The sequence below is a fragment of the Fusarium falciforme genome, chromosome 1 (genome assembly GCF_026873545.1).
Source record: "Fusarium falciforme chromosome 1, complete sequence".
Lineage (NCBI taxonomy): Eukaryota > Fungi > Ascomycota > Sordariomycetes > Hypocreales > Nectriaceae > Fusarium > Fusarium falciforme.
Window position 1 is genome coordinate 3,364,633 of NC_070544.1, and position 17,217 is coordinate 3,381,849.

At 54.1% G+C, this 17,217-nt stretch overlaps 6 protein-coding genes across 6 annotated transcripts; 3 read left to right on the top strand and 3 right to left on the bottom strand.

Moving 5' to 3' along the window:
* Nucleotides 1-72: 72 nt before the first annotated feature.
* NCS54_00093100 (Hypothetical protein) lies at nt 73-1,135 on the bottom strand (the record flags this gene model as incomplete). Its single annotated transcript, XM_053146567.1, has 4 exons — nt 73-257; nt 311-592; nt 643-1,047; nt 1,111-1,135. The coding sequence occupies 4 exons, from the start codon at nt 1,133-1,135 to the stop codon at nt 73-75; spliced, it is 897 nt and encodes a 298-aa protein (XP_053002542.1).
* Nucleotides 1,136-2,156: 1,021 nt separating this feature from the next.
* NCS54_00093200 (Hypothetical protein) lies at nt 2,157-2,695 on the bottom strand (the record flags this gene model as incomplete). The annotated part of the gene is made up of 3 exons (XM_053146568.1): nt 2,535-2,695; nt 2,325-2,475; nt 2,157-2,231 (listed from the first exon to the last, which is right to left on the bottom strand). The coding sequence occupies exons 1-3, from the start codon at nt 2,570-2,572 to the stop codon at nt 2,157-2,159; spliced, it is 264 nt and encodes an 87-aa protein (XP_053002543.1). The 5' UTR covers nt 2,573-2,695.
* A 1,826-nt stretch (nt 2,696-4,521) lies between these two features.
* Nucleotides 4,522-5,589, top strand: NCS54_00093300 (Hypothetical protein; the record flags this gene model as incomplete). Its single annotated transcript, XM_053146569.1, has 2 exons — nt 4,522-4,987; nt 5,039-5,589. The coding sequence occupies exons 1-2, from the start codon at nt 4,732-4,734 to the stop codon at nt 5,587-5,589; spliced, it is 807 nt and encodes a 268-aa protein (XP_053002544.1). The 5' UTR covers nt 4,522-4,731.
* Nucleotides 5,590-7,499: 1,910 nt separating this feature from the next.
* NCS54_00093400 (Aminotran-5 domain-containing protein) lies at nt 7,500-9,361 on the top strand (the record flags this gene model as incomplete). Its single annotated transcript, XM_053146570.1, has 5 exons — nt 7,500-7,671; nt 7,731-8,644; nt 8,695-8,938; nt 8,991-9,117; nt 9,163-9,361. 5 exons carry the CDS (start codon nt 7,500-7,502, stop codon nt 9,359-9,361), a joined length of 1,656 nt encoding a protein of 551 aa, XP_053002545.1.
* A 900-nt stretch (nt 9,362-10,261) lies between these two features.
* On the top strand, nt 10,262-12,535 carry NCS54_00093500 (Hypothetical protein; the record flags this gene model as incomplete). Its single annotated transcript, XM_053146571.1, has 1 exon — nt 10,262-12,535. The coding sequence occupies one exon, from the start codon at nt 10,262-10,264 to the stop codon at nt 12,533-12,535; it is 2,274 nt and encodes a 757-aa protein (XP_053002546.1).
* A 407-nt stretch (nt 12,536-12,942) lies between these two features.
* On the bottom strand, nt 12,943-15,957 carry NCS54_00093600 (Zn(2)-C6 fungal-type domain-containing protein; the record flags this gene model as incomplete). Its single annotated transcript, XM_053146572.1, has 4 exons — nt 12,943-14,287; nt 14,342-15,083; nt 15,136-15,649; nt 15,724-15,957. The coding sequence occupies 4 exons, from the start codon at nt 15,955-15,957 to the stop codon at nt 12,943-12,945; spliced, it is 2,835 nt and encodes a 944-aa protein (XP_053002547.1).
* Between the last annotated feature and the right edge of the window lie 1,260 nt (nt 15,958-17,217).

The following is a 17,217-nucleotide window of genomic DNA, read 5'->3' on the forward strand; positions in this document are numbered from 1 at the left end:
AACACTATTTGTACCTTCCATAGGTAGTTAGAAGGGTAATGTCTTTCGTCAATACATGCAGCAACTACATTCTCAGCCGCCAACCACGGTGCCGCCGTTACAATGGATCGTCTGCCCGCTCACACATGAACTATCACTTGATGCCAAAAAGACTACGCAGGTGGCGATCTCTGAAGGCTGAGCAGGCCGTCCCATTGGGCTTGTAAACTCCTTTTGCGCCTTTTCGTTCATCGTGGCCGGGATCAGAGGCGTCCAGACTACATGTCATGTTAGCTACCTATGCCAGTTCTGAAAGAGACGGCATACACACCTGGTCCTGGGGCAACAGCGTTGACACGAATACCCCTCCCAACGTACTGATTGCTCAGACCTCGTGTGAATGCGACTATGGCGCCTTTCGTCGAGGTGTAGTCGAGAAGGTCAGGCCGGCCAATGTAGGCGTTGATGGATGCGTTGTTGATGATGGTGGCTCCAGCCTTCATGTGAGGCAAGGAATACTTGGAGATGTAGAAGAAGGAGTGGATATTGATGTTGAAGGTGTGAATCCACTGGTCCTCGGAAAGATCCTTGATATCCTCAACCATCATCTGGTCTGGCGCTCAGGTCAGCTTCGTCGTACACATCTCGTCGGTTCTCACTCACATGCTGCATTGTTGAAGAGGATGTCGATCCCCTTCATCTTCTCCACAGCAAAATCGACCAGCTTCTGGCAGTTCTCCCGCTTGGACAGGTCGAGGGAGATGAGATGGACTTTGGCGCCCTCCTTTTCCACCTGTTGCTTGGTGTCTTGCGCGTCCTTTTCTTCCTCAGGCAGATAAGCGATGACGATGTCGGAGGCTCCCTCCCGACCGAACAATACAGCCGAAGCAGCACCAATGCCACTGTCTCCTCCGGTGATTATGGCTCTCTTTCCCTGGAGCTTTCCAGAGCCTTTGTAGGTTCTCACGTCGCCACCGGCTTCGGGCAGTGTGTCCTGGACAGGCTGAGGATCGGGCATGTCATGACCCTTGCCTGGAAAGTCCTGGTGGGAGACAGGAATATCCTTCTCTGGAAAGGAATCAGTACATATGCCAAGCTGACTGGGAGATTATCATCGATGGGAACGCATACCGTTGTGAAAGTCCCGGGTCGTCATTTTGTGTATACTTGTACCGTAGGCGTCAATCGGCTACCGATTATGTTGTAAGGAAAGAAAGTAACCCTCGGAGTTTTCTTGGAAGGTTCTTCTCCTCAGGTTTAATACCCGTTCACTATCTACGTGGCGGACCTTTCAATCCGGACTCATGATGGTGATCGATCTATGACGACATAAAGGGCAGGGCTTGAGAACTGTCGTCACCGAATGGGTCAGTTTCTCCAGCCAAGCAATCGCTCTGACTGGTCTTGCTTTGCTAAGGTATCTAAGAGCCAGCTTTTTAAGCGTCTGCAAGCTCAAGGGCATGGTCAAGCTTGATCATTGCGGCGCTGTATAGTATTCACTGAGTATTTCCAGCAACTTATCCTTCATTGCGCGAGGATGACGGCGGTTTCCCGTTAAAGGAACCAGCTCCACATGCGAACGGCATCTTTCGATGGACTCTCTTATCATGCACAAATACCGATCGGGTGTAAATACGCTCCGGTGACTCCCGTGCAGAATGCCCGGAATCCGGAGCGGCCCCACAATGCCGGGTCGCAGTCTTGTTAGCCGTCATGCTCAGTCGGAGCCACGGATTCGGATGCAAGTCCGGTCGCGAGAACAATAGGCCCGATGCACAAGCGAACAGTAACTCTTGGCCTTGGAACGCGTGCTGCGCATCAGAGCAGCAAGCCCAGGCGCTGTTGCTCTGAAGTCGTCTCGGTTTCATCTTCGGAACACATCATTCTAGGCCCAGCGAATGAACAAAAAGAATTGATCCTCGAAGACAACGATAAGTCCATAGTTTAGTACAATAAAATGCGCAATCCGTCTAAGCAATCGAATATTCCATACATGGCGGACCTTTCATCGAGTCCACGCCCCTTGATTAACACCCCATGTGACGTGCCATCGGTCCCAAACACGCAGGGTTATGCTTCTCTTTCAAATACAATTGCCAGCCCAAAACTGAAATCGATCAAGCTCCCAGAACGCCAGGTTCCGCGTCGTGTTCTACTCGCTGGAAGTTGTGTTGTTGTTACAGAGCGATCGCGCCTCTTCGGCTTTCTCGGGCGTGCATCAGGCCTTGGATGCCGCAGAAGATGAAGAATGCCTACATAGGTCAGTTTCTGATTCCTTCTGGATGTTGTGAGAGAGTCGGGGGCTCATATGAGCCTCGAATGATATCCGTGACAGGGGCACGTACAACGTATACGAGAACAGCAGTGAAGATGGTTCCCGAAACTGCCTTGCCATCATCGGGGTCTGACACGCCGCCAGTAAACTCCTCGTGGCCGGTTCGGTATAGGAGGGCGAGGATGCTGAGGATAACGATGGCAAAGACGGAGAGGACGGTGCTGTTGGAGCTCGATGTTAGCCGCGTCATGATGGGGGATGAAACTAGGGATTGGCGAACCAAGACCAGGCGTTGAACGCGCTGACGACGGGCTTCATGATGGGCAAAGGTTGGGGAAGCTCAGAGGTGGCTGAATGAACGGAATTGCGTTGCGAGCGACGGGATGCGGATTCGGTTGGCGGCGTCGATGCTGGAAGCTTGCTTGGAGCTGCCTGCTTGGTGTTGCGTCAAGGTGTCGCTGTTTGGCTCCTTGAATTCCTGCCTCAGTGGTAAGGCTGGAACATGCGCCACAAGAGGCGCCAACACTAACAACAACAACAACAGCCTGTGCCACACTGGCTCTGCGCCACATCACCACCATCTTGAATCTCCAGCTCACTAACAGCAACAGTCAATTGATATCATCACCATGCTCTGGCTTTTCGGATCAGATAAAACCGCTTGGCAACGACTTACCCACTCTCGCCGATCCCGACTTACACGAATAACCTCAATTAAGGATCTAGAGGATCTAGCGATGGCGCTTGGGAACGCCTCGCCTGGTTTAAGATGGAAGTTCGGCCTGCTGCATACGTAACAGGAAACGCAGATGTCCTTTCAACGGCCCAAAGGCAATTGAGATGAGCAACTCGTATTCCCCGAAGCATCTCGAGGAGCCGCAACAACCAGGAAAGGCACCGTGGGCGATAGTTTAATGCCAGCCACTTTGGTCTTAGGAGGACTGCCCCCAAGCCGTTCAGGCGTGGAACATGCGGGCTATCGAAGGCTGATGCCGATCCAAGGTGGGCTAGTCCGTCTTGAAAAGGGCAAAGACGATGCGAGACGGCATTGGTTCCGCAAGCGACCTTGGCGTTGAGGGTGCCGGACATGGCAACGCGGCCAATGGTTTTTGGGAAGCAACCTCGCAGGGCTTCATAAGAAACGAAACGAGACGAAACGCCTCCCGAGCCAGGCCGGAAGACAGGGCAGACATCCCACGCGTACCCATTCATGATCGCCCGCTACGGTGCAAGCATTTCTTCACTTAGATGAGGCTATTAAATTGCGATCAAGGGCTCATCTCAATGCAGACTGCCGTCTTACCGGTGATCCCTTCTTGTTCAAGCCCTCGGAGCTGACATCCCACGCGCCGACATCGCTGAGGCTTGGGCAGCAGACTTTGAGGGCATTCAGGGTCTCTCAAAAAAGGGAACTCGTGATGTTATCATTACGCACTTGTTTCTTGTCTGGGTGCGACGGCCAATGACCAATATAGCATCCGGAGCCTAGCTCACAGGTACCAACCAGCCAGCTACCTAGGCGCTGTGCGAGGTTACGCACGCCAGCAACCCTCCTCCTCCTCCATGCCTTGGCGGAGCTTGTCAGCGACTGACTGCACTGCCACGGCCAGAGGGCCAGACTCGGATTGGAGCAAACACGGACCCATGGAACAATTGTGAGTGCTTTGTGCAGAAGGGGGAATGGACCACAAAGCCCGTTCTGCCGTCGCAGCCGTTCAATCAATCAATCCAACAGAACAAAGACGTCGCGCCGTGTTGAAACAGCAAGCCACGTCGCCAATGAATACGGGCTCCCGCTTGTGCCCCCCGGCACGTCATGGCCAATGGGTGCGCCCAGACGCCAGCACAAGGGGGACTCGCCGCTTGTTGGGCGCTGGAATGGACTGGCATGGCATCCATTACAGTACAGCTGACGCCCTTGGCCCCTTGCCTCTCAGAGGAGATGACTTCTTCCCCGCGTCTGTAGCTGAGAATCTATTCGTGGGGGGAGGGATCTTCGGTGCTCGTCAAGATGCGGCAGAGGCAGAGCCTCTTCTTGGCTAGAGTTTTAGTGCAGTGGTATCCCCTCGTTTATGCCGCTAGAGAGCCCTGCCAGTCCCCCAGCTAGTCTCCTTACCTAGCAGCATCCAGCCCATCTCGTAACCCGGGCAGTCAGTCAAACGCCAGCCGCCCGCTGTCGGCAGTGATGACGCCCTGCACTATATAGCCTCGACTTGCCGCTGCTGCCAGCTGCCGGTTTGCCTCTCACCCTTTCTCCTCCCCCCTCCAATTCAGACATTCCATATCCTTCATTGATTCACCTCCGGGCTAGACCCATTCTCTATTTGACCCAAGAGGTCCCTCGCGTTCGCTCACTTTTTATTCCTACGACCTACTTGCCAGTACCTACAGTACCTGTCTGTCGCACACAGCCTATCGCTTACACTGCACGCATACGTCGTTCTCATCTCCGACCCGCCATCACACCCTCGTTCAGAATGCGAGCCCACGCTACCTTCGCTCTCCTCTTGACGGCCCTCGCCGGCCAGGTCGTCGGCCAGGATGCTGAGAAGGTCATGGACAACCCTCCCGGAGTGCCCTACAAGGCCACGCTCCCCAAGGAGCGCTTCTTCAAGGACGCCGAGCTCCAAGGCAACGCCAAGGGCTCCATCCTCGCCGTGGCAACCGACAGCGGAAATGGCGTCAAGTTCAAGGTCAAGTTCAGCAACCTCCCCAAGGAGGGTGGCCCCTTCAGTGAGTCCATGCATGCCCATCGGTCCCAGCAACGTTGCTAACAACGCATAGCTTATCACCTCCACGCTGCACCCGTCCCTGAGGACGGCAACTGTACCGAGACGCTGGCTCATCTCGATCCTTATGAGCGCGGCGCCGAGACCCCCTGCGATGCTAAGGACCCTGCATCTTGCGAAGTCGGTGACCTGAGCGGCAAGCACGGCAAGATCGACAGCGACCCCTTTGAAGCCGAGTACATCGACTACTACGCCTCAACAAAGGAAGGCATCGGCGCCTTCTTTGGAAACCGCTCCTTTGTGTTGCACTATGCCAACAAGACCCGCTTGACGTGCGCCAACTTTGTCTCTCAGATCGAGACCCCCGCGACCAACGAGTCTTACTCCGCCCCTAACTACCTGCCGACTCCGACAGAGACTGTCAACCCGGCCACTGAGACACCCAGCTCCAGCCCCAAGACACCCTCAGGTTCAGGCACCCAGAAGGAACCCGAGCCCTCTTCCACCGAGACTGGATCGTCCACCACCCCGAACGCAGCCTCAACATTGGCCCTGCCTGTCCACTTGGCCCTGGCAGGTGTCATTGCTCTTGCCTTGGCGCTATGAGGGATGGGTGCTTGATATTGTTTCATTTATTACACTGGGGCGAAGCACACATGGTTTTTTATTTGAGATTGTCAAGGTGCAAACAATGAGCAGGAGTTCCGGACTCACATAGGTAGCAAAAGAAAATAAAAGGATCTTTCAACTTGATGACAATACGTTGAAGTCGATGTCTTGAAACAAAGTTTAAATTGGCTCGCTTACGTGAACAGCCCTACTAACCCAGCATTTGATTCTTTGATACCGACAAGGTTGTCCATCATCTGTTTGAGATTGAATGGATTTCCACTTTTCAGACTCGAAACGGACAAGGGTATCAGCGTCGCAGATGTCGATCTGGAGAGAAACACATTGTTTCCACTGAATCAGTGACTCTTGACGCCCTCGTAAGGCGTGGCGACAATGGGCTGATAGTTGACTTTTGTGTCTCGGCTCTGGTATGTGCCTCCTTTCCGCTCACAATAACTCACGATTACTTACACAGGCAGGCAGGCAGGCAGGCAGGCATCTCATGTTAATCCAGGATCCCCCGTTTTCTCTCCATCTTGGCACTCTTCCTCTCAGTCTGCCTTGGTCAATCAATCAATCTGAAAAGCATAGACGCTAGACATCGGCGCTTATCATGTCGGCGGCGCCGTTGACAACGGTTGGGCGCTTCGCACTGGACATCTGCAGGTCCACCTCGGCTGGTTTTCTGGGCGTTTCATGAAGGGCTTCACCAACACCAGCCATCGACGACGGCCTTTTCAGAAGCTTCCAAGCTTCGCCATCTGCCAAGCGTCATTCTTCCCTCGGGACCGACCGCTCACTCGCTCGCTCAGCCCGGGACTCGGCAGCTTTCCCCTTCTTCTCACAGACGTTTTGAATTGGTGGCTTTGAACGCCGAGGCCCGGCCCTAGTGCATGCAGCTTTTCACTAGAGCTGACGGGCGTTGATGAGCGTCCGGGGTTGTCATCTCTCGCCCCCTCCATCTATGCAGCCGCAACATCCAAGGCAGCAACACCAGGGGCTCCTCTTCAAGTTGGCAGCCAACAAAGTCCACAGCATCAGCTAACAAGCTTCGGATGTCGGGGAGGAAACGAGGCTTGAAGGATCCTGCAAGTCCCCGAATAACAAACACCATCGACCTAGCTCCCGGTACGGGATAGCGGCCCGCAATGAACGGCGAAATGCGAGATCAACAACTCAGCCCTGTGGTCCCGTCCTGTGGAGACGGCATCTGACACATCCACTCTGCCCTCACCAGCGCCTGGCACCTTTTTTGCTACCTTGTGAATTGATTTCCCTTCGTCATCAATGGACCGGTTCCTGCATCTCATCTTCAGCTCCGTGCCCTAGGGCGAGCTAAGGCCTATTTCTGGCAAAAGCCATGCCGCACTCGAGGCTTGCCTCTTGGTGTTTTGTGGAGTTGCACGGATACCAAATGCTATCTTTTCCCTTTGAAGAAGTAGCCTCCGATGGTGTCTAGCAAGGATGCCAGTGTCTGCTTTGGAGGAGGCATGCGTATATATATCGATTGACGCCTCGTATCTGGGGACCTGAGCTATCTTCGCTTAAGCTGCTCGCCGCTCGATTTGGACAGTTGACGATCTTTTCCTTCCGAGAAACTCTCCTTTAGGAATCATCTATCGAGATAACTCTGCACTGTCTCTTCTCGTTTTTCGTGGGCTCGGACTTTGTCGCTATTAGGCTGGTTTACGAGACTGTCTCGGCGCCTAGCAATCGCCGCAACGCGTCTGAACTCTTTTATCCACATTGCGCCTGCACATGGCTTCTTCGACTCTTGTATGTTGCCGATCTATTCACCAACCAACCAACTAGTTTTAGATTCTGCACAATGCCCGGTTGAAGACTTTCTACCCCTTACATCACATTGGCTCAAGCTCCTCAAGCCTGGCACAAGCCACACAACTATGCTACATGCTGTGTATGAGGCCATGGCTGATACTGACTGTCTCTCCCTACAGACAGAAATAAAGACAGTGGCTTCTCAGCCTCTCAGGATGGCGGTTGGAACAGGAGTCATGGAGTATAACCCGTCGGTTGACAGGTTCAGAGATGACGAGTATCCCAACATGGCCCAAGGTGTGCACGTCCAACACCCCTGACTTATAAGTTATGTTCCACGATTGCTGACCTTTCAGGGGCCTATCTCGATCATGGCGGCGCCACCATCTACTCTCGATCTCTCATAAGCAGCTTCTCTCACGCAATGATCAGCAACCTATGGGGCAACCCACACTCGGAGAACCTACCAGCGAAGCTCTCGGGTGAGATGGTGGATAATATTCGTGCCAAGACTCTCGACTTCCTTGGTGCTGACCCTGACCATTTCGATCTTGTGTTCGTCGCAAACGCCACGGCCGCCATCAAGCTGGTGGCAGACGGGTTTCGAGATCTCGGAGAAAAGACTCCGACAAAGAGCTTCTGGTATGGATATCACAGGGAGGCTCACACCAGTATAATTGGTGTTCGGGAGCTTACGTCTGGGGATTATCACTGCTTTGAGGATGACGAGAGCGTCGACAAATGGCTCGACTATCCCTCCAACCCTGAGGTTCGAAAGAGCAAACCCACAGGCTTGGGCCTATTTGCATATCCCGGTCAGTCGAACCTCAGTGGCCGCCGGCTACCAAAGGGATGGTTAAGGAGAATACGAGAGAACCCTCAGCTTCGAAACACGTACACACTCTTTGACGCAGCAGCCCTCGCCATGACGACGTCACTCGGCTCACTGTTCAGCGACCCTTCCGATGCGCCCGACTTTACCTGCCTCTCGTTCTACAAGATCTTTGGATTTCCGGATCTCGGCGCCCTGGTGGTCAGGCGGGCATCGGGACACGTACTCAACCTAAGAAGATATTTCGGAGGAGGGACGGTGGCACAACTGTTTCCTTTGAATGGTGACACTCGCGTTGCGAAGAAGGTTCCCGGCTTAGGAGATCAGTACGACATGTGGAACATCCACGACGGTCTCGAGGACGGGACTCTTCCGTTCCACAGCATCTTGGCCCTTGGACTGGCCATTGATACTCATATTCGACTCTATGGCTCCATGGTATATTGCACGCGGTGTTATTTGAACTCGGTGCGCTAACATACTCCCAGGATGCTATTTCTCGACATTGCTGCTACCTGGCGCGTTCCCTTTACAAGAGTCTTGTGGCTCTCAGGTATCCAAACGGCGCTCCCGTCGTTGAGATCTATGTCGATGACCCTTGCGCATATGGAGACCCTTCGCGACAGGGGGCGACGTTCGCCTTCAACATTATGAGGCAGGATGGCACCTATGTTCCTTGGACGGATGTTGAGAAGCTAGCCAATGATGCTGGGGTGTATATCCGAGCTGGCGGTATGGAGATCTGTCTGTTGTCCAAACATACTCTGCTGACTGTAATTTCCAGGTGTCTGTTGCCCTGGTGGTGTTTCAAAGGCTCTTGAGTACGAGGAGTGGGAGTGGAACAGGATGTTCTCGAGCGGACACGCCTGCGGTGCTAACGAGATGGCCATTATTAACAGAAGACCAACTGGGTAAGCTCACTGGCTACTTACCTCTATCAGAGCTAACATGCGTAGTATTGTTCGCGCCAGCCTTGGTGCCATGACTACAAAAGCCGACATTCAAGCTCTACTGCACTTTCTCCATAACCAGTTCATATCAGAGGCCAAGACAGCCCCGTTGCTCGAGGCTTCCAAGGATTCGATACATCTACCTCTGCGAGAGGCGTATGCGATACATGGAATGGCGAACGAAAGCTACCTAAAGGATTTGTAGATGCTGCCTGTTTTTGGTAAAGGCCTTGGGATGATTAATATTTGGATTGTTGTACAACTATTCTTCAACGTTGCGAGTTATCAAAGGATGGCGTGGAGCATAGATGAGGGCGTGGGAGTATGGCGTCTTGAGATAAAAGGCTTTGGATTCGTACAAAATCGAATGGATTAGATATCTTGATATTATGTTAAAATACTAAAAGCAGTAAGACTCCAAATATTCTTTTGGCATAGAACAGCTCAACAGGCACTATTGCAGTTCTAGCAACACTATCCAGCCCCCAACCGCCTGAGTGAGACTCGGGGCTTTAACAATGACCAGTTCAACAAGGGTCAGAGGTAAAACAATAGACTGGTCAGTATTTCACGTCAGGACCAAATACAAAGGATGAAAATAGGCGCCTATTGATGCATTTTTGGTTGCTGGTGGTTACAACCTATCACCTGTCGCTTTGTGAAACCTGCCTCGATCAACATTGCACATTGGTCTGCACGTGATCCCTATGGCATCCAAACCACCACACTTCAGGCGCAAATGACTCTTGAGAAGACAAGCACTGAATCACAGCCAGTGACGGGTCATTTTTTATCAATTTTCTTCTCTCCCTCGAAACAAAATGGTTGAGAGAATATAAACAGATTCCATCATCTTTTTTCTCATCCACCATTTTTTCTTTTCTTGTTTACTTCTTCGCTCCCTCCAAGCTACCCACCCTGTGGAATTCTCTATCGCTACACTAACTACCTACCTACCCCACGCTAACCATAGCAATCGACAACGCTGCTTGATCGCTTTTGTGCGCTCGCCCTTCCAGTCCAAGGCATTTGGACACGGCCAACTCCAAGGCGAATGACCTCATCATATTTGTAGCCCTCGGTGCTGCCCTCGCGGCCCTGAACAATGGCAAAGAAGAAGAGCAAGCAGGCTCCAGCTGATGCTGGTGCTGGTGCTGGTGAGGGGCAGAATGCGACGCTCGAGAACGCTTCGCAAACACAACCACAACCACAGCCCGCCACGACCGCGGGAGGGTCCAAGAAGACCTCCAAGTCACCCAAGACGACATCATCGACATCATCTTCGCAGACTCTCATAATATGTCGAAACAAGTACGTCCCCTGCTTACCCTGTGCTGTACTCCTCTGCCAGCCCGCTGCCCGTCTCCCTCGAGTTCGCCATGTTGACGCTCCAACTTGCAGGCATTGGCGATTCATTTCGGCCTTTCACGGCCCATGGCTTCAAATGCCCATCGAGATACTCGAAACCATCGCCAACGTCAACTACAACACCCCGCGACCCCGACCCATCGACCCTGCCGTCCTCTTCGACATGACCAAGATCCGCCGGCTCGTCGACGAAGCCACCAACCTCGCCGTGAGAGCTGCTAGTGACATCTCCTCGCCGATCATGACCAACGTCAACGGAGGCATGCCCGGCGCATCGTCCATGTCGGCCCTTGGCATGGGGGGACCAGGCCACGGGACCAAACTGAGCCGCGAGCGGAAATTCCGGATGAGAGAGCAGGCGAGCCAGAAGCTCAGCCGTGCCTATCGTCTAGACGAGATCGCGTGCAGCGTCGCGACCATGCAGGGCTCGTCGCCGATAGAAGAGGTCGCTGGACTGGTACTGCAGCGCAGCCCGCAGGATCCTGACGCCAAATATGTGCACTTTTTTCATGAAAAGATACCCTCGCGCCAACTGGCCGAGTCCACCAGCCTGGAGGCCTTGACAGAGGTAATATCGGAGAAGCCGAGCGAAGGGGAAGCCCTACGCACCCGCGCCATCGTGAGGACTTTCAAGGAGGATTACGAGGGGGCTGCTCAGGACTTGACTCACGCCTTGTCAATAAGTCGCTTCCATCAGCCATCGCACCAGAAGCCCGGGGAGCAGTCGCAAACTCAGGAGTCAAATCAGGGCCGAAGGCGGCCCCAAGACGTTATTCTCGCCGACAAGGACCAGCCGACGAGTCTAGAAGGACAATTACTCTTTCTACGAGCTACTGCATATCTGACAATGGCTTGCCAGCACGTGGCAGACGGCATACCTCCAGCCCAGGAAGCCAACGGACACGCCGATGCAGACAACTCGGACGGAAACCCAGTCCCTGAAGCCAACGGGCGAAACTCACCCGACGCTGATGCAGAGCCTGATGCTGATGCTGACGCTGACGCAGAGGCATCACTCCGCAAACAGACCGAGTCTCGAAAGCTTGTCAAGACATATGCGAAGCGGGCCCTCCGGGACTTCATGTCCTTCATCTCGCAACTGGAATATGCACCGAATCTTCCTACAGTTATCGCCAAAGACTTCAACGACCGTGTTAACCTTGCGGCCCATGGCGTCCGAAACCCGAGACCCTCCGAGGCCACCTACTCTCTGGAGCCCTACACCACCTACTCAATCGCCGACCTCTTTGCCGCCGTACCTCCTCCAGACCTCCCCCCTTACCCTTCCGAAGAAATCACCAAGCCTGGCCAGGCATCGGATATGCCGTTGACGTGTGAATGGACCACCTACCATCCCCTTCTCACCGAGGCGCTGCACTCGCTTCTCCTCTGCCACATTCTCGTCCAGACCTCGCCCAAGGAGCTCCTACGCCACACATACATGGTGGCCCGACTTGTCCGCCAGGCTGACGGCTTTCCCATCTTCCAGGCCAGCCGCTCCCAAGCCCGGTCCGACTGGATGGAGGTTCTCCGCCGCACCGAGAGCCAGCTCAAGCTGAGCGCCTCCTGGGAGACTCTCTGCGCGCCCCCTCCCCTACCTTTCTACTACGATACCCACCTCGCCAAGTCCAAAGCCAAGATCTCCGACGAGCAGCTCCGGCAGGGCCAGGCCTTCCTAGACGCATTTGATGACGAGCTCATCGAAAAGGAGATGGGTGCCGAGCAGGACCGTCTGCCCATCGCCACCAACATCCCCCCTGCCCCTGTCTACGGTGCCGGTCTAACGACCCACCCAAGTCTCCGGCGGTGGTCCGTTGAGGACGGCAAAGACTACCCCATCCTGACCGAGCGGGCCGCTGCCGTCTCCCAGTGGCTGCGCGAAGCCCCGGTTGTTACGGGCACCACCAGGCGCAAGAAGCGCACCAAGAAGCCCAGCAAGGCGGGAGCGCTGGGCGACTCGGTCGAGAAGCTGCGTCTCGAAGACGCCACTGGGGATGCTGCGGAGCCGTGATGATGGCCTTCTCTTGCTTTTCTACCCATCTCTCTCTGTCTTGCTACTTGCTACATCTAAAGCACTTTGCATCTAAGGCGCTTGATCTCCCAACATGCCTTGGTGTTGGCATCTACGCATCTCTTGTATGGCAAGGGCAAATCTTTTTGACGATTCTCCTGTCGTGACTTGCTTGACCGATTACTTGGGTTTGCAACGAGGCGATAGGTTACGGAGAATACTTGGAGGATGAGCAAGCAGGTCTATCATTGAGATATCCATAATATCACGGTTCTAATGCTATAAGAAACCCCCACAAAACGCCCGCCATGCATGCATACAAATGCCTTGTACTGTACCAACCAATGCCCCCCGTGCCAGTCCCGTCCCTTGCGTGAGTTCGTCTCGTCTTCAAGTCGCTGCCCCCCTCAGTACCATCTGTTGTTGTTTGGTATGTCGCCCCCGTTGAGGAACGCGTCGATGTCGCCCATGCCCTCCGTCTCGAGCACGTTCATTAGCTCCATCTGTTGTGACTGTGTAAGGCTGCCTTGGCGACCAAAGCCGTAGTCAAACTGAGGAGGCGCAACATTGTTGGTCCCGAAATTTTGCAGTCCAAGACCGGCCCCTGACATGTCACTGTAGTTGCCTGTGTTGCCCATTCCGTTGTTGATGAAGCTGTTGCTCATGTTGGCAAAGGTATATGGTGAGATGAGAGGCGCTGGTGGGGAGAACCACAGGTTGGGATCACTCAGTGTCGGCAGAGGCCGCTGTTCAGGGGCAGCTTGTGTCTGTGTCACTGGCGGGACGGTGAAGGTCGGTACACCCTGGGAAGGTTCGATCTTAACTTGGGGAGACATGTTCTGCACAGGTCCTAGCGGAACCACCATTGGAGATGCGTGTTGCATGATGGGAGTGGGTTGCGCAGTCATGGTGTTTGGGGGCGACAGTGCCGTGCTAGGTGTCGGGGTCGTCATGTTGCCAGTCGGTACAGAATCAGGGGGCGTGGGAAGTTGATCCGACACATGGTCCGGAGGCGATGCCATATGCTGCTCAGGGGTGGTAGTAGCCGGTGGTGTTGGATCATCCGGAGCTGCCTCGCCGGTCTGCATATAATCAGGAGGAAAGTACGAAAACCTCCGGCCTGTTGGCTCCCCACTAGCAGGGTTGAAGAAGATTGAGTTGGATCGGAAAGTTGGCTGCGGCGGCGGGTAGTTGGGGTCGAATGCGAACGAATTCATCGCCTCCGGCGGAGAGTTGAAGACATGGCTGAACTGGGGCGGGTTGAGGAAGGGAGCCTGTTGGGGGTTTGGCTGGGAGAAAGCATCGGGCGGCGAACTGGGATCAGCAAACGATGGGGGTGTCGTGAAGAAGCCACCGGGCTGTCCTGTCGTAGGGCGTGCGTCGTAACTCTGTAGACAGGCTTTGGAGAAGATAGAGTACAGCTGCGAGGCAGATGCGGTTCCAGGCCATCGCTCTGCGCAGCCTTGCAAAACTTCCATCGAGATGTCGACGAGCTCTTCCACCTCCTTTCGAGGGTGCGCCTGTCGAACCTCTGGGTATGACACGGTCCAGAGCAGTGTGTTGAGAGACATATTGACAGTCAAGAGGAACACCCAGCTGATATCTCCTCCGCCTTCCATCTGCTTGGCATTCAACTTGATCATAATGGCTGAGCTTTCGAAGCAGATCTTGGCGGCGCGAGGTGAGGGTTTTGGTATTTGGGGAGATGGCCTGTACATGAAGATGCGCATCTGGTGATATCGGCCAGTAAACCTATTAAACATGTTAATCACCCACTGCCAGTTGATATCTTGGTCCAACACATACCATGACTTGCACCAGCTTGGGCTCGTCGGCGAATTATCGAGCCAATCTTGATTCATCTGCTCAACTCTCGCAAACCAGGGGTGCTGGTCATTCCTAGGGTCGGGCTTCTTCTTCTCGTACAACGTCCTTCGAATTTCCGCCTGGCACATTCTCATCTTGTAGAAGTGAATAGCCACAAGCTTGCGTTCGCTGGGTGGGCCGGGTTGGATCCCCTGATCGGTGATGTACTCGTCGTCGACAGTCGCAAAGAAATCCACGTCCAGGCGGTCGTCCCCGGTTGCGAAACTATTAGGTCTGCCCATGCTGTGCGCCAGGCCGTACTCCATAGCGGCAACTGTCCATATTAACCGTCGTCGCATGTCAATCGTTTTGGCACTCAGGTTGTAACCGGGGCTGATGGTCTTCTCGCTTGCCAAGCCTTCCTGCTGGCATATCCTGGTCGCAAGACCAATAACATAGTAAATAGGGATTCTTGTCGGGGTGAGGAGCGAGTATTGCCCGAGCAGAACAAGGCATTGCAATGTCTTGAGGTCCTTTGTCTGAAGGACGTCCTCAAAATTTTGCATTGCAGCCAAGTAGTAGCTGTCGGCCAAACCGGCATATAGAGTTCCCGGTTTCTGCAAGCTAATTGCGACAACCATGCGAACGATGAAAAGTCGGTAGGGGTCGTTATCGCCGTTGTAGACTGCATCGACGTCTTGCTCGAGGTCCTTCTCGTGCAAAGCAGGCCAGAAGAGTTGAGCTATCAACCATTAGCGTTCACAATGCACATGAGCATCGCACGCGATATTCACCTTTTTGTTTGAAAACCTCTAGCAGCTTATCCATGATAGCCCTCGTCGGTAGGTTCTCCGCGGGGTGTTGGCTAATCATGGGGTAGCTCTTCCTCCTACTGTTGGCAGTCGGTCCGGTCATCTGAATGGACTGCATACGGTTCGGCTGGGTACGAACGCTGGGGATCAGATCCGAGATGCGCTTGGAATCTGTGTATGCTTTGGCTTGTTCCATCAGCAGGCGCGTCATGGCGATGCCACTGCTAGGTCCTAGATATCGAGGGGTTTCGTCACCGCCGTTGAGGCGAACCATTCCGCCTGGGCGCACCATATCTTCGTTACTCCCGGGGTATTCGTTCTCTTCGTCGGTATATTGGCTGAGCTCGGCCTCGAGTTGTCTAACAGTGTCCTGCAGCTTGATGACATAGTGGCGGTTGATCTTGCGACCCTTGGCTGCATCCAGATATTCGCAAATCGATCCAGACCTTTCGCAGGGCAGACAGCGCGGTAGATTAGGATCGCATCGAGTTTTTCTCTACGTGGGGGGCAAACATGTCAGCATGAACATATCCTGTCGACACTGGTTCGGGGAGATAGGTGGTATCATACCTGCCGACAGCGACAGCAGGCTGTCAGAGTATGAGCAATGCGCTGGCCGCCGGGGCCGTCGCCACCCGATGACGAGTCCTCATTCTTGACCATGGGCATGGGCTTTCTGAACTGTGGGTGTTGCTGCCTCTGCAGATGCGCCATGGGATGCTGTGGGTGGCTCATGAAGGCGGCGTTGTTCGGGCGAGGACCGACATGGCCAAAGCCTTGTCGAAAGATGTCCGCCGGGTCCATTGGGCGGGTTGGTGGGATCGTGGGATACGATGTTGGCGGGCCTTGGTTCTGCGCAAGGCCCGTGAGGCTTATACTGTCGGTGTCGTGAGCCTGTGCGCAGAGCGGCACGGTCACCTAGGCACGGAAGACGGAGGCAGGACACAGGGACCGGCCGGAGACGTGGAAGAGACAAAGGTGGATAAGGGCAGAGAGGGGGTATGTCTTTTCTATCGGAGAAGATTCAAGAGTATAGATGGATAATTTGGCAGCGGCATAGCCGAGGGTTGAGTAGACCAAGTAGCTCGTGAGAAGCTTATGTCGTGAGAATCGTGGGGAGGTCAGACACGAGAAGACGATGTATGTACAGAGCAGGAGGTAGGTACGATACTGGAAGGTAGGTAGGGTAAGGTTGAGGAAGGAGGGGCAAGTGAAAGGCAGCAGGGAAGGCCAGTCGAGTTAGACCACGAGCTTGTGTTTAGCAACTGGATGGTTGGTTGGTCAGTTGGTTCGCTAACGTAACACCCCTCCACTTCCACATGGACGAGAGGCGAGTGTCTAGGGTAAGGTATTTTGGCTCAATTGGCGGGGGATTGGATGAACCAAAGGGGAAGAGTTATCAGAAGGATGGTCTAGACTCTGGAATGATCCAGTCCCAAGGCTAAAATGGCATCGAATGCGGAGCCCATCTCTATAAATGAAAAGAGCCTTTCGGCAGAGTAATGAAAAAAAGTGTGGCTTTTTTTCTTCTTGTGTTCCTGGTTCCATCCAGGCAGGGTGACCCTCGCTGTATGGATCTAATGTTTGATAGCCCAACGACTGGCTGTTTCATGGTTTCGTCAGGGCAGCTGAACTGGAGTCGAGTGGGCTTGGGCGTGGACCAAACAGAACCCTTACACGCCTCGAGGTCCTCTCTGCTCTAATCTCTCTGGGTGGCAGTCCAGCTGGAGAGGTGCTGGGTTTTACCTGGAGTGGACTAGCCCAGGTGTCTAGCGCAGATCTACAGATGACAGATGCAAAGGCCCGATCAGCTCGGTAGAGAAATTCAAGACATTGGATGGCATCTCATGTGGATGCTCAAGGCTTCGACGAGGGTTCCGGAAGATGCGCCGTTCGTCATGACAGCGAGGGAGAGAAGAGGGGACTGTGTCGCGTGTAAGCCGTGGCTCACGTGTGCTGCACGACGTGGTTGTGAGCTAACTTGGCAAAGTGATGAAACGCCTCATCACCACAGATCGGATCCATCCACGATTCCCCGACCTGGTTTCATGCATTTGCCGTGGG